Source organism: Tyto alba, unplaced genomic scaffold (genome assembly GCF_018691265.1).
Source record: "Tyto alba isolate M040663 unplaced genomic scaffold, T.alba_DEE_v4.0 Super-Scaffold_8, whole genome shotgun sequence".
In the NCBI taxonomy this organism is placed as follows: Eukaryota; Metazoa; Chordata; class Aves; order Strigiformes; family Tytonidae; genus Tyto; species Tyto alba.
The window spans coordinates 24877001-24898040 of record NW_024881329.1 but is presented as its reverse complement, the minus strand read 5'-3'; the positions used below and the strand labels follow the sequence as shown (position 1 = coordinate 24898040).

Below are 21040 nucleotides of genomic sequence, written 5' to 3'. Positions count from 1 at the left end.
CCAGTATTTTGCTGGCCGGTGATGTGAATGGGAAGGAGGATCCTTTCTGAAACAGAGCCGAGACCCTCTCTGGGATAGAAAAGCAGGACAAAGCTCCTGATGGGGAGCGTGCTCTCTACAAAGCTTTGCTCCCAGTGGCAGACCTTAAAAAATGGCTAATTTGAGAAAAAAAGCTCCTGGGCCTCATACAGATGTTTGTACCAGTACAAACCACCTCAGTCCAGGTAGGAAATTCCTTTCTGCTGGGCTGGCAGCATTTCACAGACAACCCCACCCCACACCCACCACCTCCAAAGGTCAGGCACTACACCTGCCTCTAAACGCTGCACTTTTTCCATCGACCGGCTCCTTCAGGAAGCGGCAACTCCCTGAATCTCAGAGCAAAACACCCCTTCTTAGCTGACTTCACCTCAGTGAAGTGTTGTGCACAGACAAGAAACACAGTGTGAAGGATCAAGGCTGCTTTACTGCTAAGGTGGACAAGTGCTGAAATGAAAGGTGGTGGCAACACACGATTGGAAAATCAGGTCCCTCCCTGTGTGCCAGAGACAGAGTAACTTCCTAACAGGAAAATCAGACGTTTTTCACTGGCAGGGGCTCCAGGGCCCAAAGCTGACATTTTCAAGGATAAGGAGTGGGGATTGACCCCGAGCACCCTATTCCAGCCAGCTCACGCTGCCAGGCTCAGAAAGCACAGGGTTCTGTGGCTGGTGCAGCACCTGGACGGCACCGATCACCCATTCCCCTCACGGGTGCTGGCACTGGCAACTCCGCCTGCTCGCCCTGCCCTGGCACAGGCTGCCTCAATGGAGATGCTTGTCCTGCACCAGGCCTACACATGCACAAGCAGCCGTCCCCAAGCCCACTCGGACCTGCAGGGACACAGATTCAGCATTGTCTCAAGCTTGGGGACAGAGCAGAGAAAAGAAACGCCCTGGAGTTTGCCTGGAAGAAGCTAGGCAGCTTTCTGTGAGCAACTGAATATGCCAGGATCAGCTGTTAATTTGTGCCCAGCTTTCTGTGGCTGCTCGGGCACGTGGCATAGCAGGAGACAGCCCAGCCTGTCCCTGCACTGCTGAGAGGCGGTCAGCTCATCACCTGGGCTAATGAAAAGCAACTCTGATCATACAGGAGATTTGCGAGGAGGGGAATCGCCACCTTCCCCAAAGATTTGTAGTTACTTGGGAGCCTGTCCTCCCACCTCCCTTTCACACACATCTTGCGGTGGGCCAGGACGGAGCAAATCTTCCAAAAAAAGGGAGGCCGTGAACCGGGAGGTACCTTCACATCGCCGCGAGGCCCGCAGAGGAGAGCAGGGTCAAGACCAGGACTAGCACCCCAGACTGGTTGACCTGGGGGATCTTGAACCCCTTCCCCATGTCCCACGCCTGCAGGAGAGAAAAGACACAGCAGGGTTAATTCAACAGGGCTGGGAGGGTTCCTGATGGGGGATGTGCCAGATGCAGGCAGAAAGTAACCATCTTTCTGATAAAATCTAGCAAGACCACCCCCAAAAACAGCCTTTAGACCAATGGGTGCAGACTGGATGGAGGGCTACAGGCATCCAGCGGGGCAGGGCAGTGGGCAGGGGTCTCCCTGGGTGCAGGCAGGTGTGTGTCGTGCCAGAGGAAGCTTATCCCCCACCAAGCCCCTGCATCTATCGGCAAAGCTGCCCACGAGCTCTCCCTAATCCCCAGCAGCCTCAGCACGGCAGGTTCACTTCAAAAGCAGCAGCTGCTCTCCGCTTCTCTCCTGCTGACAGAAATAGGTTATAAAGCACGGCGCAAGCAGCAGATCTGAGGCAGTGCTGACGTCCCCGCGGGCAGAGCCTAGCAGCTGGGGATGAGCCTCAGCCCCCCACACCTCTGCGTACACCCCTGGGTACGGTGCGAGCTGTGGAGGCCCGGCTGAGCCCGGGGGGCGGGGAGGGATGCTGGAACGGCACCCTGCAGCTGGGTGTCCTCAGTTTCCAGGTATTGCAGGGGGGTTTGCACCTCTCCCCTGACTTCAGCCAAGCGAAAGCAGGGTGGCTGAGGGCGGCCTGCGGAGCACATGCCCCCTCACAGTAAGCCCCCAGGACTCAAAGCAGAGAAGCACCCGGGGCAGAGGCACTAAACTGAACCTGCTCCACGTTGGCTCCCCTTCTGCCATCGATGGTCTAGGCTGCTGAGCGCAGCCAGGGGCCAACACCACTGGTTTCCTTCTCAGACAATTTAATTGGCATCCTAATATATACATGCAGTCAGAGACTTCAGCACACATTCAACTCAAGACACTCTGAACTAGCAGCCAGTTATGACTGCTCCATTCGCCCAGCAGCATCTCCACAAGCGAGCAAGGCTCAGCCGGCTGCCAGCCCTGTGCTCCGAGACCTCGTCCAACGCCGAGTGCTTGAAAAGCAGGTAACGAGCACTGGCAGCACTGCTGTCCAGCCACTGCCTGCCTCAACGGGCTCCTCTCGCAGCACACGGCTGTTGTTCACCCCAACAGCTCAGCCAGGCACCTCCCGGCACTCTGACACCTCGTAACGGCTGCTCTTGGGTACAGGATACAACATTCAACAGTGCTCAAGTTCTGTGTTTCCACACTGGAAACACTGGGAGCCATCAGCGCCTGCAGCGTGAGTCCACGTCTGCAGCGCGGCGCCACACGTGACATTCCCTCTGCCCACAGCAGAAGGATTATGTCATGCTCCGGGCCAGCTGCCTTTGCAAATTTGCTCCCATAAAAACCTAACCTATCTGGAGCTACAGAAAACACAAAATCAACTACAAAAAGCAGCACATCTTGTACTGTTCCCAGCAAGAAACTCAGCGCTCTGGCTCCCCCTCCTTCATCAAACACAGGAAGCTTGGCTGAATGGAGCTGCTTGTTCCTCACTTCAGCCCAGGGCAAACATCACAGATTACTTTCTGCACAGGCAGCACTGTCTCCAATCCTCTGCCACACATCTTCTGGGCTCATTAAATAATATAAAGCACTCAGAAGATCACAGCACAATGGCTGCATGATGAGGGTGAGATGATAACGAGCAGCGGGTGGCACCACCACAGGTTTCAAGCCCGCAGCCTTGCAGACACGTCCCACAGCTGTAATGCTGTTCCTGCCACCCCTCACCCATCTCCCGCAGCCGAGGAGGTATCTGCGGGGGGATTTTTCAGCCAGCTGCACTGCCCAGTGAAGCACTAGAATAGCAATACTCTTTGCAACTTATACACGCCCAAAAATAGCACTGAAGTTCTGAAGCACTTGAGGTGACTAATTCCCATTTCCAAGGGCACCTTCTCAGATGCTGCACCCAGCACCCCTGCAGCCAGCAGATGCTTCCCTTCCCTCGCACCCCCGGCACCTCGTGGAGGCTACTCACAAGGTGTCGGACTCCATTCCAGGTGTGGTAGGAGAAGGGGAAAGCCAGAGCGAATTTAGCAGAGTAGATGAGAGCGGGCCCCAGGCTGAGCGACTTCACCATGGCCAGGTAGTGTGGAAACTGCTCTGGGAGCAGCAAGGCAGCCAGACCGAAGAGGGAGACTCCTGAGAAAGACAAAGCCCACAGGTCAAGCCAGCAGAAGCCTTTCCAACCCCTTGCTGCCCGCAAAGGGCCCCAAGCCACCTCCGTGTCTCTGGTTTGGTGACACAGCCTGAACCACCATCAGCTCATGGTGGCCTGCAGAGGAAGGAGGGAGAAGGGCTCTGCCTGCGTGGTGGCAGCACCATCTGCACTGTGACAGTGTGCCCTGGGGTGCTGAGGACTCAAACTGCGGCAGCAATGCCCTGAATCTGGGTCCTGCACTGGGGGCTGCATTACTCATACAACACCCAGAGACCACACTGGTGAGCTCATGCAATTGCAGCCAAAACAGCCCAAATTCAAGGTTAAAGGAACAATGAAATTTGGAAACGTAAGGTGGCAGCTCTTCAGCAAAGTCCCCCGGTCCACATCTTGGGACAGAAACCCCACCGATGCAGCAGCGATCCAGCGAGGCTGCCTCAACAGCAACCAGCAAAGGAACCGGCAGCCGAAGTGGCAGCCCGATGCGCGTGGCTGCACTAGCTGCAGGAGCCGCGGCAGCCTCTCCTCCTCATTTTTAGGCCAAGAGGGTTCATCCAGATGGTGCTGCCAAAAGAATGGGAATGATCGCAGCCAGCCAAGGCACGATTCACCCCCTGCTCAATAGTGCCTGATTACACTGCGGCACGCTAGCTCGAGCGCCTCGGCTGAGGCCGGCACTGGCAGCGAGCGTCAACCAGCTGCTTCCTCGCTCAGCCACTTGTCTCCTCAATGGCCTTTGTGTTTGCCCTGCAAGAAGCACAGGAAGTCAGAGGCTCCTGTAATTACAGGCCTTGACAGAGAGGAGTTGAACACTTCCCCCTCCTTCTCCTGGCTGCTGCGCTCTGGTCGGCAGAAGCCATGCTCCTTCGTGCTCAACAGGCCTAGGCAGGGGACAATTTCCCCTCCAGTAGAGGCTAATGGGTCGGAGCAGAAAGGCAACTGGGAGGCCAGGCTGGGAAGGGCAGGCTGCAGCCCTCACTGCTCCCTCTCACTCTGCTGAGTGAAGAACACAAGTGCTCTGTCCTGCACATCTTTTCTGAGTCCCAACACCAACTCAGCTCCCCATGAATCAACAGGGAGCTACCGGCGAAGCACCTTCCAGCTGCAGTGAGAGCATTAAGGGAAATTAAACAGCCTTTCACAGTTAGATGACCTAACACTTAGGCAAACTATGCAAGTCAAATTGCTGGAGGGAGTCTACTGGTTTTAATGCTGATGCCACCTTCCCCCCTACTGAGATCTCTAGGAAAGCAGCAGCCACTTCCAAGAAGCTGCAAAACTCCACCTGTGCTAAGGAAAATCCTCTGAGCTCTGCCTGTCAGTCTTTCCCTCACACAGTGTTTCCTGTAAGGATAAACCAGCCAAAAAAACAGCCATGGAAGAGAAGGGCTGAGAACTAGAGCAGCTGATTAGCCTTTTCCAGGTTGGGGGAGGCCCAGAAGAAAGCAGCCAGGCCAAGCCAAGAGCTGCAAATGCTTCGAAGGCTTGTACCTATGGGGGAGAAATGCTGCTTTTGCAGGGCTGGAGCCACCTGCAGCACAGGAGGACCCGGGGACAGAGAAATGGGGCTAGGGAGATATTCAGGGGACAGAGAAAGGCAAAGGACAAAGCATGCGTTTCCCAGGAGAAAACACATTGCTGAAGCTGGGGACAGAGGGGAGAAAACATCTGCCTGGAGTCACATCTCTGAATCAGAGGGGTCTTCCCTCCCGTAGCCCCCACCCTCCATCGCCATGAGCAAGTGGGAGATGCACGCACCTAAGCTCAGCACAACGCCGGTGCCCCGGTGCGTGATGGACATCGCCATGGGCAGAGACCACCTGCAAAACAGGGCACAACATCAGCAAAACAGGGGGCACAACACCAGGGAGGCCTTCGAGGCTGCGGGACAAAGCACAGCCCATCTGTTCCTAGACAGCTCCGTGTTGCTGGGCGGGTATTTCTGCACTCAGAGTTATTCAAGGAATCCAGCCAGAGCAAAAGGGGAGAGACGGGGGAATTTGCAGAGGCAGCTTGGGAATGGCAAATGCCACTGTCACGGGTTTGGGAAGGGGAAAGGCGTCTGCTGAGAAAGCTTAAAGGGAGATGCAACAGAAGACAGTAAGACTCCTGCAGTTTAGGAACAAAGGGGCAGGGTTTGGTCACCCAGGCTCACAGGTGAATGAGAGAACCTGGAAAAGTGACGGCGGTGTCCTCAAAGAAGCAGTCACCTCTCTGAGGGGGGGACAGGAGAGCCCTGCGTTGGCCCCCTGCCTCCACCCTCAAGGACTGCCAACCCCACAGTGGGACGCGCCGTTCTGTGCAACCACCCTCCGCAGAGGCACCCACCTCTCAACAAAATGCTGCGCTGCCCCGGCACCCTGAGGCGCAGCGCTGGGGGGACGGTACCCCTCCACAACACCTCGTGTGAAAACAGTGAGTGTCAGCAACTCTGTGGGGGAGGCTGTGATTCCCCTGCACTGCTCAGAGGGTTCAGAGCACAATGTAGAGGGTCTTCCCATCCCCTGCCTGAAGTGACAGTGGGAACACCACAGGCCTCCCACCCAAGGGTGTCTCCGGGGACAGAGCTGTCACGCATCAAAGCCCACATGTGCCCCAGCACAAAGCTGAGGAGGCCAGGAGGCTCTTACTTGTAAATGGTAACGTGAGGGGACAAGGGACGATTGGACTTGGTGTTCTTCTCCCAGAAGCGGGCCATCTCCTCCTTGGCCGTCGTTCCCATCGGGACAATGCTACAAAAGAAGGAGACAGGAGGTGCAGGGAGAAGGGTAACATTTTACCCGTCTGATCCGTTGGGCTTTGCTGCAGCAGCTTTCCATCTCGCAGGATGTGAGCTACCAGCTGACCTTGACTACAGCAGCACAAAGAGCAGCTCCAGCTGTTCATGAACCCCGGGCGAGGAGAGGATCGCTGCCAGCACTCCCCAGTGAATAATAATAATATGCAGGACGGAAAGCTGCTGCACTGGAATCCGCTCAGCCAGCAGAGCTGAGCCAGCCCCCCCAGCACCACCCAAATCAGGGTATAAGATATCAGATAACACATTATATAATCCTGATAACATGCAACCTGCTTTTTACTGCCACGGTAATTGCACACTGTACCAAATAAAGAGCTTGTAATTTAACGTTCCCGAGATTACACAGCAATTACACTTACATCCCAATTTAGCAAAAAATAATGATTTCTCCCTAAGCCCGGCAGTACGAAGCACGGGAACAAGAGAGCTTCTGCAGCTCCCAGCCCTCCTCAGGGGCAAAGCCGTCACACAGAGCGGCACCAAGGGGTGACAGGGGTCCAGCTATCCCTGCGAGAGACCCAGGCCCGCCTCAGCAGCCAGCCAGGCTCTCCCCTCGTCCCCGTCCCCAAGCCCCAGCCGCTCCGTAAATAGGCCAAGTGGTAAGTGCCTGTCCAACACAGGGCGTTCGTTGATTGACCAGAATTACTAAGCAGATGGAGCATGTGTATGGCCCAAAGCCTTAGCCAGGATCCCTTGGGGCAGAGCGTAATCCCGTTACCCTCAGTAAAACCTCAGACTCACTGTCGCACAGAAAGGTTGGGGCCAAGCCGAGCCAGCAGGCACCGCCGACTGACACATCTGCAAGAGAGAAGATAGAAAGGTGTTGTGAGTGCCAAATAAATGCTGCAAGATGCCAGCAAGACGGGGCTGAGGAGGGGATTCACAACTTTGGTGGTTTGTATCTTAAAATTAACCGTAACACGAGAGTATCTGGGCTGTTCCTCGACAAATCTCTCTCCCCCACTGAGCTCTTAACTAGAGTCTCTAGACTCTGCCCAGGGGTTCATTCTTTATGACACCCTGTAATTAGACTGCTCAGCTGTAATACCTTGTTTGTAAGACAGACATAAACAACACTCTAAGCTCACAGCTACGCTGAGGCAGTCCATTTTTCACTCTCACTACAGCAATTATCAGGGCAGGTGGCACACATCCCTAGAAAGGTATATATCTGCGAAGCTCTGTGGAAAGGGCCAGTGCAGGCCACCACTCTCCACGCGTCCGAGATGAAGACATCATCTCCCCTTCCTCCAAACGCTTGTTTTCATTCCAGCGTTTCATCGCTGCCATTCGTTAAGCTCCAGGCACTGGCGAGATGGGACATCACTGTCACAGCCCAGTGCATGCAGCGTTTCAGCTCTGCCAAGGCTCACAGCAGGAGGTAAAAAGGGATTTTGTGGTGCCTGAAGGAGTGGGAGCCACTCTCTGCAGAGCGATTGTAGTAACGGCGACTCTGACATTGAAGGGCATCTCTCCAGGAACGGGGAGGAACAGGCCCCCGGCCCAGCACAGCTCGAGCGTTTGCAGATGTGGGCTGGAATCTGCAGCGCCTGCTCCTCTCCAGGACAAAGCATAACAGGCAGCGCTGCCTTTCCTGACAACGCGATGAGAACAAGGTGTATAAAAACGTTTGGCGTGCTCTTCTGCAGCACAGCGACAAACACTAATTAATCTTCTCAAACGCACAAGCATCTGTACCAGCATCCCCCGCTGTTTCATTAGCAGCAGTAGATAAACGAAGCTCTGCTGCTCTTCAGTTGTCCTACAGCCGGTTCCAAGGACATGGTAGGAAAAACATCTGGAGGTCAGCTCTTCACCAGGTGTAAATCCAAAACAAAAGTAATTATTATTAACCACTCCGAGTTCCTGTGTAAATGATGGTTAGGATGTTTCCTTTCAAAATATTCCCTTGTGTTCAAGGGCTGGACTTGAAACACAGCAGGTTTTTAGAAAGGTGTCCTGGCTAGATGCATGAATTTTTTGGCAATGCAGAATCCACCCCATGCTGCAATGCAATATTTCCAACTAAAAACCCTTCTTTGAACTGTCTCTAGTTTATTAACGCCCTCCCTAAAGTGCAGCCTGACAGATGAACAGAGAGCTTCACGAGGACACAGCAATGGCTGAGCCCAACCAAACCTCCACCAAACCCACCATCACATCTGAGAGCAGCTGACAACAGATCCCTGGAGAAAAGTCTCAGGAAGCACAGCGGAAGCACCCCCACCGTGTGCAGCTCACACACTTCCCGAGCCAGAGGGTTTCAGTCTGTAACAAATGGCCTTTCCCGCCATGAAATCGCATTGCCACCTCCCGACCCTCCCAGCTTTCAGCACGAATTCTCAAGGCTTAACCAGACATGGAGAACCAGCTCCCTGCTTGTCCTGAGCTCCTGTGGACTAGCAGCACCTGCTGCCTCACAGTTCTGGGCCAGGGGAAAGGAGATGAACAATAAATTTCTACCCACAGACCATTAATGATTTACACTCCCCCTCAGTCCTCTTTTCCAGAATAAAAGGCCCAACCTACTTCATCTCTCCCTGTACAGAAGCCACTCAACACCTCTTCTGCAGTGCAAGAGGGAGGGCTGGCTCCGAATCACACACAATATTCAAAACCAGGAATAAAATCCACAATGCATTTGCGTTTTTTCAAAGCTAAACTCCCCATCTTCTTGGCTCAATTTTAATATCTTTTTTTAAGATGCAAAGCATTACATCTTGCTTCAGTGCAATGACTGTTGCTTGCAAAACACAGCCCTCCAGCTAAGCTATCAAGGTCACTCTGTACTAAGGACCTGTCCGCCATTATTTATCATTCTCTAAGTTGTTGCATCTTCTCCAGCCCTCCCTTGCACCTTCTTCCAGATCACTGATAAACATGTTTTTTTAAAAAGAATTAACCCTGAAAGAGGATCCTCTGGACCTCCGCTGAGAGCTTCCTACGGCACCTCAGCCAACTCCCACTCTGCCCTACTCCTGAGGAAGGTGCAAAGGCTCAGGGAACCCCCAGTTAGCGTTAATTATCGGGGACTCTACAGAGCACAGCCGCTTGTGTGGGGCTGGAGAAGAACAAGTATAAAGCAGCAGCTCAACCGAGACATCTATCAATGCCCGGCGGTGGAACAGCACAGGCTGCACACACCCCACCACACAGCCCCGTTAGCTCAGGAGGAGAAAATCAGGAGATGCGGGGGGGACAGCGCTGGAGCAGCATCAGCTGAGCGTCACGTCGACAGACACCGTTAACTTTTATCCTGCAAGACAGGTCTATAAAAATTAGTTGGATTTCTCCACAGAGGAGGCAAATGAGAAGTGATCATATATGCTTTTTCATCTGACAAGCAGAAGCAGACACGAGATGAAGTTATGAAGCGCAGGCTTCAAACCAGAGCGAACGATTTCTCTCTTGCTTTTCAAGCAGCAGCAGCTGCTGCGCGCCCACCCCAGCAGGTATCAGAGCTCCCCGCCTCTCCCGCTGCCAGCAGATCCCGCCTTTAAACAAACCCACGCACACAACAAAGAGCCTTCCACAAAAGCATGACGGCTCCGACTCGCAGGGAATAAATTAAGAGAATGAAATCCCAAACACTGTCCCCGGACTGATATCCAAGAGAAGAACGTCGGAAAGGAGGGGCTGGAGGGGGACGGCCACGGCCTCGAGGAGGCACAGAACGTTCAGGCGGGGGCTGAGCCAACCCGCGGCCCTGCGGCAATCCCACGGGCGCGGCGGGACCACCGGGCTGCCAAACGGGGGACACCCCCCAGCCCCGGCCGTCTGTCCGTCCACCCCGTCAAGGCCACCAAGAGCCGCAGGAGCAAGGGACCGGGGCAGACTGGCGGCAGGAAGCGGCAAGGCGCAATAAATCACAGGAAAGCGCAACAGACCGCTACAGGCAGCCCCGCAGTCCGCGGGGCCCCGTTACCGTCTAACACGCGCCCACGGCACGAGTCCCGGGGCGACGGCGCTCCCAGAGCCCCGGGGAGTCCCCAGAAAACGGCCGCGAGGACCGGGGCGGTGGCGGGGGGCGGCAGGGGGGAGGCGGCGGGGGGCGGCGGCGGGGGGCGGCGGCGGGAGGGCGGCGGCGGCGGGGGGGAGGCGGGGCCTGTTCCCGCCCCGGGGCCGTTACCCACACACCCCCCCGCGGCCCCCGGCCCGGCCCGGCCCGGCCCCCCGGCAGTCACCTCAACGCCAGCGCCGCCATCTTGGAGCGCCCCGCACGCCGGAAGCGGCCGTGACGCACTTCCGGCCCCGCTGCCGTCGGCGGCCGGGTACCGGCGGGGCCGCGCGATCGCGTCGGGACCACCCTTTAACCCTCCCTCCGGTACCCCCCCGGCAGCCTGTTGCACCCACCGGGGCTGCCCCTCAGCGCCCCCCACTAGACTTCCCGTTACCCCGAGAGCTGCCTGTAACCACCCCACTCCCCCCGGCGCCATCGGGGCCATCCTTTAACCCCCACTCCGTTACCCCCGTTCCCCCCCGGCAGCCTGTTGCACCCACCGGAGCTGCCCCTTAACCCCCCCAGTTCCCCGTTAGCCCCGGGACCACCCATTCCCCCTAGACCTGCCCGTTTCTCCCCCCGGCTGCCTGGTAAACCCACGGGAGCTGCCCCTTACCCCCTTCTGGGGGTCCCTGTTGCGCCGGGGCTGCCCCTTACCCCCAGAGCCGCCCTTTATCCCCCCTGTCACCCACCCAACCTTCCCCAGCTGTGAACTCTGGATCAAAAACCAGAGGAAAACCCCACTTTGGGGCTTTCCACCCCAAAACACCACTTGCTCTGGCAGCAAAGCGGCTGGGAAGCCACTGTGCAAATTCTTGCCCTGGGCTCTGCGCGGTGGCACTTTGGTCGGTCCCCACTTTGCACCCCGTGGGGACGCACGTGCCCTTATCCCTTGCCACCCTCAAAGCTGTGTTTTCACCCCAAAATGGAGCTGGAGCAGAGGCTGCCGGGAGCGTGCTTGGCCAGAGCGGGCAGTGCCGTTCTGGGAGCCCTGCACCGCGGGGCAGGAGTGGGGGCCACAGCGCAGCAAGCCAGCCGCCGGTCTGCGGCCACGGGACAAGAGACACGCGGGTGTCCCGGTCACAGCGCAAGACCCCCGGCCCCGCCAGCCAGGTCCGGCCCCGGGACCCACCAGGGACCGCGGCCATGTGCTGGTGCCCTCCGGCTCCAGCCACATTCCTGCCGAGCCGCCTCCGCTGCGGGCGGGAATGCGGCTGTACAAAGGGCGCTGTGTGTCCGGTCCCCCCCCTGCCACATGCTTCCCCCTCCTCGCCCATCGTCAAACTAAATGCCCCCTTTCAGCCCCGGGGCGCCCAGCACCCCCCAGCCCCCACCACCCCAGCTGCCTGGCGCCCATTGGCCCAAGGCCGGGGCACCGCTGGCATCATTCGGCGCTGCTTGCTCTTAAACCTCAGCCCCCGTCCCGCCAGCACCCTTCGGCACGCCGCCGGGCCCCTCTCACCGCCAGCCCTCCATGCGGCTCGGAGCCCACCGGTGACGGGCAGCCACCATGTCGCAGGGTGCCGGGGGCAGCAGCAGCCTCCTCCTCCTCACCGGGCTCCTCTTGGTGCTGGGTAAGCTGGGGACAGGGACAGGGAACCAGGGCTGCTGGTCCTGAAATCCTGATCCCAGCTGCTGGGGAATACTGTGGGGACTCCGGAGCCCTGGGAGGTGGCCATGGGGCTGGCAGCCGCCCACGCATCTGCTTGTGGGACCATCACCAGTGCTGGCAATGCTTCGGGACCGTATCTGCTGCCGTGCCCCTGACCCCGTCACCGGGATGCAAGGAGATTCCGTGCGCCGGCCACCTCCCTGGGGATGAGCAAGGGGTGCTAGCTGCTGGCCGCATCCCCGCCAGTGTCCCCGGGTGTCAGCTGGCACCAGGACACAGTCCCCTTCGAGCCGGCCATGGGGACGCCAGGGCAGAGGCTCCCAACAAAGGCACCTGCAGTGGCACAAAGAGCCGCTGTCCCCCCAGCAGCCCCTTGTGTTTTCTCCAGGGCCAACAAAAGCCTTTTCGTGGCAGCACGGGGCCGGGCACGGGGCCAGCGCGGGGGCACAGACCGGCTAGCAGCCCCGGTGATGGGCACCGTCCCTGTGCCGGGGTCCCCCGTGGGGCTGACGGGTTTGTGCCCCCTGGCAGAGCCGTCCCCAACATCGTCCATCCACGTGTACACGCAGCGGGAGGTGTATGGCACCGTCGGCTCCCACGTCACCCTCTCCTGCAGCTTCTGGTCCAGCGAGTGGATTTCCGAGGACATCTCCATCACCTGGCACTTCCAAGCTGAGGGCTCCCGTGACAGCATCTCCGTAAGCACCTGCTCCGCTTTGGGGCTGGGGGTGGCCCTGATGTGCCCTGAGCCACCGTGACCCCGATGTCTGTGTGTCTGTCCCCATCGCTAGATATTCCACTATGCCAAGGGCCAGCCCTACATCGATGACGTGGGCAGCTTCAAGGAGAGGATGGAGTGGGTGGGCAACCCCCGCCGCAAGGATGGCTCCATTGTCATCCACAACCTGGACTACACCGACAACGGCACTTTCACCTGTGATGTCAAGAACCCTCCCGACATCGTGGGCAAGTCCTCCCAGGTCACGCTCTACGTCTTGGAGAAAGGTACGGCACTACCGGTCCCCTCCCCACCGCCATTCCCCCCGCACCAGCCAGGGGGCTGACGGGGGGCTGGTGTCCCCACAGTGCCCACCCGCTACGGTGTCGTGCTGGGCTCCGTCATCGGTGGGGCTCTGCTGCTGGTGGCCGTGGTGGTGGCCCTTGTCTATCTCATCCGCTACTGCTGGCTGCGGCGGCAGGTAGCCCTGCAGCGACGGCTGAGGTGAGCCCCGCTGCCCCATTGGGCAAAACCACCCCGAAATGGGGCTGCCAGTCAGGCTGGGGGGGGGGTTGGCCTTTCTGAGTTGCCTTTTTGCCTTTCCAACCCCAATTTCAGTGCCATGGAGAAAGGGAAGCTGCAGCGATCGGCCAAGGACGTGTCCAAGCGCGGCCGGCAGGTGAGTGTGCAGGAGTTGGGGGACAAAATGGCTTGGCTGGGGTGGGGGGCAATTCCCTCAGCTGCCTTTTAGGGTGGGAAGAGAGGCTGCGGGGCAAAGCCCCCAGAGTGGGGGGTACCACGGTGATGAGAGTGCCCTATGCCCGCAGGCGCCTGTGCTCTACGCCATGCTGGACCACAGCCGCGGCACCAAGGCGGTGAGTGAGAAGAAAGCCAAGGGAGCCCTGGGAGACTCCCGCAAGGACAAGAAATAGCGGTTAGCAGGCAGGGAAGGTACTGTGGGGGCGGACACCGGGGCCCCCCGGCCCCCCAAAGTCGTCATGACCATCGAGATGGAGCTGCGGGGGGATGCTGCCGAGGCTGCTCGCCTCCCGCCCGCCGTCCGCTCCCCCAGCAAGGGCAGCCTCAAGAGCGCCCTGATGAACATCATCAAGCCAAACGCGGGGACCTGACGCCCAGCCGCTGGCGGAGGGGGGGGGGCCCGGACGTGGCCCCCCCGGCTCTGAGAAGCGGCAACCCCGTGGCACGGGACCTGGCGAGGAGCGGGGTGTGGTCCTCGCCCCGGGTCCCCTGGCCTCGGGGACGCCCTGGTGTCCCCCCACCCCATCCCAAAGCCCCTCAGTCGGTACCTTCCTCTGCGCAACCGCTGCCCTGCCCAGCCCTGGGCACTGATGTAATTTTTCTGTTTGAAAATGCAACTACTGAATTTTGGGTCTGGCCCCTGTGGGCTGCCTTAGTCCCCCCCCCCAGGGACCTGTGGGGTGCCTGCGGGACCGTGCTGCCCCCATCCCTTCCTGTCACCCCCCCTTCAAAACCGGTCTCCGGGAGGGTTTCTCTGCCCCCATTGTTGCTCCTTTTCTGGCCGTTTTCTCGTCTCTCCACGCAACCGAGCCCAAATGACGTTGCGGGGTGGCCCCCGCCCCGTCCCCTCCATCCCACTCCTGTCCCCCATTAACCTTCCCGCCCTGTAACCCCCAGCCCCCCTGTGTCGGCCGGAGCCTCATGGAGGAGGAGAGGCTGCGGCCGGGCTGGAGGAGCTCCTGGTGCCCATCACCCCAGAGCCAGGCGCCGCTCCCCAATGTGTTTTTCTACACAAAAAAAGTCTGTGTCCCCCCATCCCCACGGCGCCATTAATAAAACTCACATCTCCAGGAACCCAGCGTCCACCCTGGTTCATTGTTCCCAGTCACAGGGGGAGTGTCGCGGGGGGAGGGCAGAGGGTGGCTGAGCACTTCTGAACTCATTGCACGGAGGCCCAGCAGCTCCCACAGGGAAAGGGGCATCACTGCCTCTGTCCCGGTTTCCCCGGGGGTGAGGTGACATCTCAAGGGCATCCTTGTGACACCCCAGAGACCCCCCTCAGCAAGTGGAGGCTGTCCCCAAGGCCACCCATCATGGCTACACCCCACCCTAGGGCCACCTTCCCCCTCATCCCCATTAGCTGTTAATTAAAACTCATGCCAATTAACACAGAGGCCAGATCTCAGGTCCTGCCCTGGGTGCACAGCCCTGGGCATGGCCATGGGGTTGGTAAAGGTCTCCCTGGGGTGGGCAGGGTCTCCCCCACCATGGACTCCTGCGCTCCCACCCCAGGACTTGGTGCCAGCCCCCAGCCCCATCCCACTCCACACCAGACTGGGAACTTGCTCCCACACTGGCCCAGTGGAGGGAGGGAGGGAGGGGCCCCCGTGGTGCCCCCCCACCGGCCCCGCTGCAGGGGCTATAATTGTCTTTTCCCTAATAAGTCTGCAGAGCGAGCAGGGGCTGAACTCGACCCCAGGGTGTCCCCTGGGCCCTGCCTTTCCCTTGGCCACCGATGCTGTTTTTCTTTCCAGGGAGCTATTTCTGCCAACAAGCTGCAGCTCCTCACTGGGTCCCGGCAATCCCCTGTCACCCTGCAGCATCGGGCACCGCAGGGACTGGTCTCACATCCGAGCACACAAAAATCCTGCTGCAAATCCCCCGAATGGCTTTATTTTAATCGCCCCAAAGCACTTTCACTCATCACCAGCAGGTACCTCCAGTGGTTGCTCTCGGCGATGCCGTGGCAGGAGCCAGGGCTGGGAACTGCTGCCAAAACCAGCCCTGAGCGGAAAAAGTTTGATGCCTGGAGGGACATGGCCCTGCAAGGCCTTCATCCCCTGAGGAAGAGGAGCAAGCAGCAGCGTCTTTCATCACTGCTGCGTAGAGCAGAGTGACGGGAAATAAGGACACAGCACCAGGGGCTGAGACCCTGCAGATGATAAATTGAGCAGATTTTCATGGGGAAAAACAAAAAAAAACCAAAAAAAAAACCCAACAAAACAAATTGGAGGGTGACAGGAGATCCCGGGGCGATGAAGCTGTTCCCAAACCTCCAGCCAAGGGGCCCCATCCCAATGGGAGAACCCTCCACCCCTGTCCTAGGGCCATCCCTGCCCACACCCCCCCAGGCAGGGACAGCCTTGCCCCCAGGGCTGCTTTTAGCAGGGGGCTCCATCCACTCCCCTTGAGAAGGGGGACCTGGGGGTTCTGCCCTGTGGGGGACAGTCCCTATACCCCCTCCCACAGACCACACACCAGCCTGGCTCCTTTTCCGGATAGTTTATTCTTTACACATGCTAAAAGCCCCCCCCAGGGGAGGGGATGGTGACAATGACAGGAGCTGGGAAGGGGCAGTGCAAGGATGGGGAGCACTCTGTGCCGGGGGAGCCCCCGTTTCCCGTGGTGGGCTGCAGCCTGCAGTGAGACCCGTTTTCCTCACAGTGCCCCAGCTCCTGGGATGGGACAGGGGCTTCCCTTGCTCAGGAGACACTGGACACCCCCCCCTCCCCCTGGCACATCCCCAGCAGCCAGCATCATTGCCATGGCCAGGGAAAGGGAGGCTGCCCCAGGAAAAAGAGCATTTCCATGCCATCCCCTCACAGGGGCCACCTCCACTCTGGGGGACACGGTATTCAAACGTGTTCCACCGCACATCGACCCCCCAGCTTCACCCAGGGTCCTGGCTCAGGGGTGGGTGAGGGGTAAGGAAGGGCTGAGCCCCCCCGGCCCTGCTCACAGAGGACAGGGCAGCCCTGGCATAGTGGAGGTCAGGATAGGACCATGCCCATGTGCGAAAGCGGGTGCCCGCCCCGGGCAGGGGGTCCCAGGACCCCCGAGCTGCTCAGGGCCCCGACTCCTTCTTCCGCTTCTGGAAGCGGCGGAATTTGCCCTGGATGGCGAGTGCAGCTTTCTCCGTCTCAGGCGCGCTCAGGTCAATGTCGATCTCCTCCTCCTCTACCTTCTTGGGGTCACTGGCTTTGGCTGGGGACACACACACAGCCTCACCCCAACACCCAGTAATCACGCTGACACCCCCCCCAGCAGCAGCAGGGTACTCCCAGGGGGACACACCACCCCCCCAAGGGACAGAGCAGATCCCCAAATCCATCCAGGTGTCGCCCCCCCCCTCCCGCGGTGGGGACTCAGATCCTGACGGCAATGTGTGGGGACAGGAGCAGCCGGGGGGGTCCGGGGAGGGCACGGGACAGGGGGGACAGCAGGGACGGGGCACCCTGCCGGTGCCGGGGGTCCTCACCTTCCTCCTGCCCACCGGGGGCCTCCGCCGCGGAGGGGGACTCGGGAGGGCTGCGCTGCAGAGAGAAAGAGGTGCCCGGGGGTGACACGGGGCCCCCGACAGAAAACCCGCACCGGGGGGGGGGGGGGGCAACAGGCTCAGCTTAGCCGGGGACAGCCCACGGCCACCGGGGTCTCCCCCCCGCCTCCGGGGTGCGGCTTCCCTCCCTCCCCCCGCTATTCCCAGGGCAGTTCCTCTCCCGGTCCATTGCTAAGAATAAAGGAAAAAGGGAAAACTCCTTGCTCGGCTCCGGCTCCGGCTCCGGCTCCGGCTCCGGCTCCGGCTCCGGCTCCGGCTCCGGCTCCGGCTCCGGCTCCGGCTCCGGCTCCGGCTCCGGCTCCGGCTCCGGCTCCGGCTCCTCACCCCGCTCATGTCCGCTCCGGTGCCGCCGCCGCTCCCGGTGTGCGGCCCCCCCCGCCCTCCGCCACCGCTTTTCTAGGGGCGCGGCTGAGTGGCGGCCGCGGACAGCCAATGGGACGCGGGGGCGTGGCCGTGTGGGGTCCCGCCCCCCCGCGTGTCACACTCCCACCCCCCCGCAGAACCTCGACGCCCCGCGAGGAACCGGGCGGGGAAGAGGGGGGGAAGCGGGAGGGAAGCGGGGGGGCCCGGCCGTTGTCCCCCCCCAGGCTGGTGCCACCTTGGGGCACCCTGAAGGTTGGGGGTGACACTGGGGGGGGGGGGGGTGACACCGGGGTGTGAACCGGGAGGGGACACTGCTGGCACCCCCCCGCAGCGGGTGATGATGGGCACCTTCCTCCGAGGTCACCAGTGACACAACGGCCACCACCATGGTCCCTGTCCCCTCTGGGCACCGCCGCCCCAAACCCCCCTCCCAGCACCCACATGTGAACCCCTGCCTGACCCTGCCTGTCTCTGCCTGACCCTGCCTGTCCCTGCCTGTCCCTGCCTGTCCCTCCCTGTCCCCTGCCTGACCCCTGCCTGTCCCCTCCCTGTCCCTCCCTGTCCCCTGCCTGTCCCCTGCCTGTCCCTGCCTGTCCCCTGCCTGTCCCTGCCTGTCCCTGCCTGTCCCTCCCGCACTGCCTGTCCCCTGCCTGTCCCTGCCTGTCCCCTGCCTGTCCCTGCCTGTCCCTCCCGCACTGCCTGTCCCCTCCCTGTCCCTCCCTGTCCCTGCCTGTCCCCTGCCTGTCCCTCCCTGTCCCTGCCTGTCCCTCCCTGTCCCTGCCTGTCCCCTGCCTGTCCCTCCCTGTCCCCTGCCTGTCCCTGCCTGTCCCTCCCTGTCCCTGCCTGTCCCCTGCCTGTCCCCTGCCTGTCCCTCCCGCACTGCCTGTCCCCGCCTGCCACAGCCTTGCTCAAGTTCAAGGTTCAAACTCCACGGGGCTCCAGCTGGGAGACGGCAGGGACAAGCAGGGGCCGGGTGGCCCCTCACTGCGTGGCGCCGGCCGCACCAGTGGGCACCGGGCCCCAGGTACAGGTACCGGTTGCCTTCAGGGGTGACACACGGATGGTTCGGTGGTGGCCAGTGTGGGGGAGGTTGGGGTGACAGGTGGGTGCACAAGGACGGTGTGCTGTGGGGTGCGGGGGGGGACAGTTTGAGGGGACATGTATTGGACGGGGCGCAGGAGCTGGTGTCGGGGTGGTGGCTGGGGGTCGGGGGCAGTGGTGCCTGCAGAGCGAAGCTGCTCAAGCGGGAGCTACGGTGCGTGCACCCACACACGCTCACCCTGTCCTGTAGGCTCTGTCCTCACCACCGCCACTCCCACCCAGGCGCTGTCACCCGCGTCCCCGGCCATGTCCGTGTCGAGCCCCTCGGACACGGAGAGCAGCCCCTGCTCGCTGCCAGACCCCCGGGGCGCCGGGGGGGAGGACATGGAACCCGGGGAGGAGAAGGTCTGTGCTGTGTGCGGGGACCGTGCCACTGGGTACCACTTCCACGTCATGACCTGCGAGGGCTGCAAGGGCTTCTTCAGGTGGGGGCTGCCACGGCACCGGACGGGGGGGTGCCAGGGGGTGGGGTGGGGTGAGATGGGATGGGACAGAGGAAGGGGACAAGATGGGATGGGCAGGACAGGGTGGGAAAGGACAACGTGGGACGGGACAGGACAAGATAGACTAAAATGGGACGTGATGGAACGGGTCAAGATGGGATGAAATGGGACAGGACAGGGTGGGGTGGGACAAGGGGACAGGGCAGGATTGGACAAGACACAGCGAGGTGGGATGGAACAAGATGGTCCCATGGACAGGGACTGGGCAGGACAAGACGGGACGGCCACTGTCACTCCATGCCCAGGCCACCTGGGGCACAGTGGTGATGTGGTCCTGGAGGTGGCCCCTGCCCTGGGACACCCCGTCCCCCAGCCCTCGCTGTCCCTCTTCCCCCCCCCCCCAGGGACACACAGTGACAGTCCCTGTGCCCGTGTCCCCCCTAGGCGCTCCATCAACAAGGGTGTCCGCTTCACCTGCCCCTTCGCCCGGAGCTGCCCCGTCACCAAGGCCAAGCGGCGGCAGTGCCAGGCCTGCCGCCTCCAGAAGTGCCTCGACATGGGCATGCGGAAGGACAGTGAGTGCAGTGACACGGGGGAAGAGGGGATGGGGGGGACACAGCGGGTCCTGGGGGGCAGAGGGAGGACCCGGGTGGGACGACATGTGGGAAAGGGGACGACGCGGACAGAGAGGACCGGGCTGGGTGGGATGGCAGGGGAGGACACAGGGACAGTGGCACAGAGATGACAGAGGACCCCTGTGGGGAGAGGGGCTGACGGGGCGCTGGCGTCCCCCAAGCACCCGGGGGGTCTGTGCCACCGGCAAGCCGGTCCCTGGGCCGGGGGTGACGGTGGCGGTGGCAGTGATCATGTCGGAGGAAGCGCTGCGGCAGCGGCGGGCGCTGCGGGGGCAGCGGCGGCTGGCACGGGAGCAGCAGGAGCTGATCGACATCCTCATCGCGGCCCACCAGCGCACCTTCGACTCCAGCTTCTCCCAGTTCATGCACTACTGGGTGAGCGGGGAGCCCCCAGGGACCCGGCCGTACCCGCAGGTGCCCCGGCACAGCGCTGACACCCCCGCTGCCGCAGCCCGCCGTGCGCCTGTGCGTCCCCAGCCCGCGGCCGCAGAGCCCACCGGCGCCAGACGCCCCCGCCGCGCCCCTGCAGCTGGACTGCCCGGACGAGGACGTGCTGCCCGATGTCTTCTCCATGCTGCCCCACTTCGCCGACCTCAGCACCTTCATGATCCAGCAGGTCATCAACTTCGCCAAGGAGATCCCAGCTTTCAGGTCCGGGGAGGGGGCCAGGGGGTGGGAGACCCCCGCCACCACCCCGCCTGACGCCTCCCCACACCCCCCGCCCCAGCAGGAGCTTGCCCATCGACGACCAGATCTCGCTGCTGAAAGGGGCCACCCTGGATATCTGCCAGATCCAGTTCAACACCGTCTTCAACCCGGAGACCAACGCCTGGGAGTGCGGGCAGCACTGCTACACCATCCAGGACGGAGCCCTGGGTGAGTTGGGGGGCTGGCGGCACCGGGGAGGGGGGTACAGCCATGCCCCCATCCCGGCTCGCCCCTCACCGCTGCGCTCCTCCCAGCCGGCTTCCAGCAGATCTACCTGGAGCCACTGCTCAAATTCCACATCAGCCTGAAGAAGCTGCAGCTGCACGAGGCCGAGTACGTCCTGCTCCAGGCCATGCTGCTCTTCTCGCCAGGTAGGGACTGCGGTGGTGGCGGGGGGGGTTCCCTCGGCCCTGCTGACAGCCCACCCTGCGCCCCTAGACCACGCTGACATCGCCCAGCGGAATGTCATCGACCAGTTCCAGGAGAAGGTGGCCCTGACACTCAAGAGCTACATCGACCACCAGCACCCCATGCCCGAGGGCAGGTACGCGCCCGGGGGGGGGCTGGCTCGGCCACGGTCCCCTCTGCCGCAGGGGTCCGAGCCGAGTGTCCTGTCTGTGTCACCCCCTCGAGGTTTCTCTACGCAAAGCTGCTGCTGCTGCTGACCGAGCTGCAGACGCTGAAGGTGGAGAACACGCGTCAGATCCTCCACATCCAGGACCTGTCCTCCATGACGCCACTGCTCTCCGAAATCATCAGCTAGAGCCCACGCCGGCAGTGCCTGCACCGTGCCCT

The 21040-nt window shown here is 61.0% G+C and overlaps 3 protein-coding genes across 7 annotated transcripts; 2 read left to right on the top strand and 1 right to left on the bottom strand.

Moving 5' to 3' along the window:
* Positions 1 to 446: 446 nt before the first annotated feature.
* LOC122152394 (succinate dehydrogenase cytochrome b560 subunit, mitochondrial-like) lies at positions 447 to 10643 on the bottom strand. 3 transcript variants are annotated; one of them, XM_042784827.1, is made up of 6 exons: positions 10535 to 10643; positions 7092 to 7148; positions 6181 to 6282; positions 5309 to 5370; positions 3368 to 3531; positions 447 to 1388 (listed from the first exon to the last, which is right to left on the bottom strand). In XM_042784827.1, the coding sequence occupies exons 1-6, from the start codon at positions 10552 to 10554 to the stop codon at positions 1284 to 1286; spliced, it is 510 nt and encodes a 169-aa protein (XP_042640761.1). In that variant the 5' UTR covers positions 10555 to 10643; the 3' UTR covers positions 447 to 1283. The 3 variants fall into 3 exon arrangements, with proteins under 3 accessions (XP_042640761.1, XP_042640763.1, XP_042640762.1); XM_042784829.1 differs by lacking the exon at positions 10535 to 10643 and adding an exon at positions 10276 to 10367; XM_042784828.1 differs by lacking the exon at positions 10535 to 10643 and adding an exon at positions 10238 to 10271.
* Positions 10644 to 11691: 1048 nt separating this feature from the next.
* LOC116964882 (myelin protein P0) lies at positions 11692 to 14513 on the top strand. The gene is given in 6 exon segments (XM_033005843.2): positions 11692 to 11924; positions 12494 to 12660; positions 12754 to 12967; positions 13049 to 13184; positions 13299 to 13359; positions 13508 to 14513. Coding segments are annotated over 6 exon segments (945 nt in total). The 5' UTR covers positions 11692 to 11860; the 3' UTR covers positions 13811 to 14513.
* Positions 14514 to 18780: 4267 nt separating this feature from the next.
* LOC116964639 (nuclear receptor subfamily 1 group I member 3-like) lies at positions 18781 to 21026 on the top strand. 3 transcript variants are annotated; one of them, XM_042784813.1, is made up of 8 exons: positions 18781 to 18884; positions 19347 to 19477; positions 19764 to 19912; positions 19989 to 20188; positions 20268 to 20413; positions 20500 to 20616; positions 20684 to 20789; positions 20879 to 21026. In XM_042784813.1, exons 1-8 carry the CDS (start codon positions 18784 to 18786, stop codon positions 21006 to 21008), a joined length of 1080 nt encoding a protein of 359 aa, XP_042640747.1. In that variant the 5' UTR covers positions 18781 to 18783; the 3' UTR covers positions 21009 to 21026. The 3 variants fall into 3 exon arrangements, with proteins under 3 accessions (XP_042640747.1, XP_042640745.1, XP_042640744.1); XM_042784811.1 differs by having other exon boundaries at positions 18784 to 18884; positions 19764 to 19947; positions 20030 to 20188; XM_042784810.1 differs by having other exon boundaries at positions 18784 to 18884; positions 19764 to 19951; positions 20028 to 20188.
* The last annotated feature ends 14 nt before the right edge of the window (positions 21027 to 21040 follow it).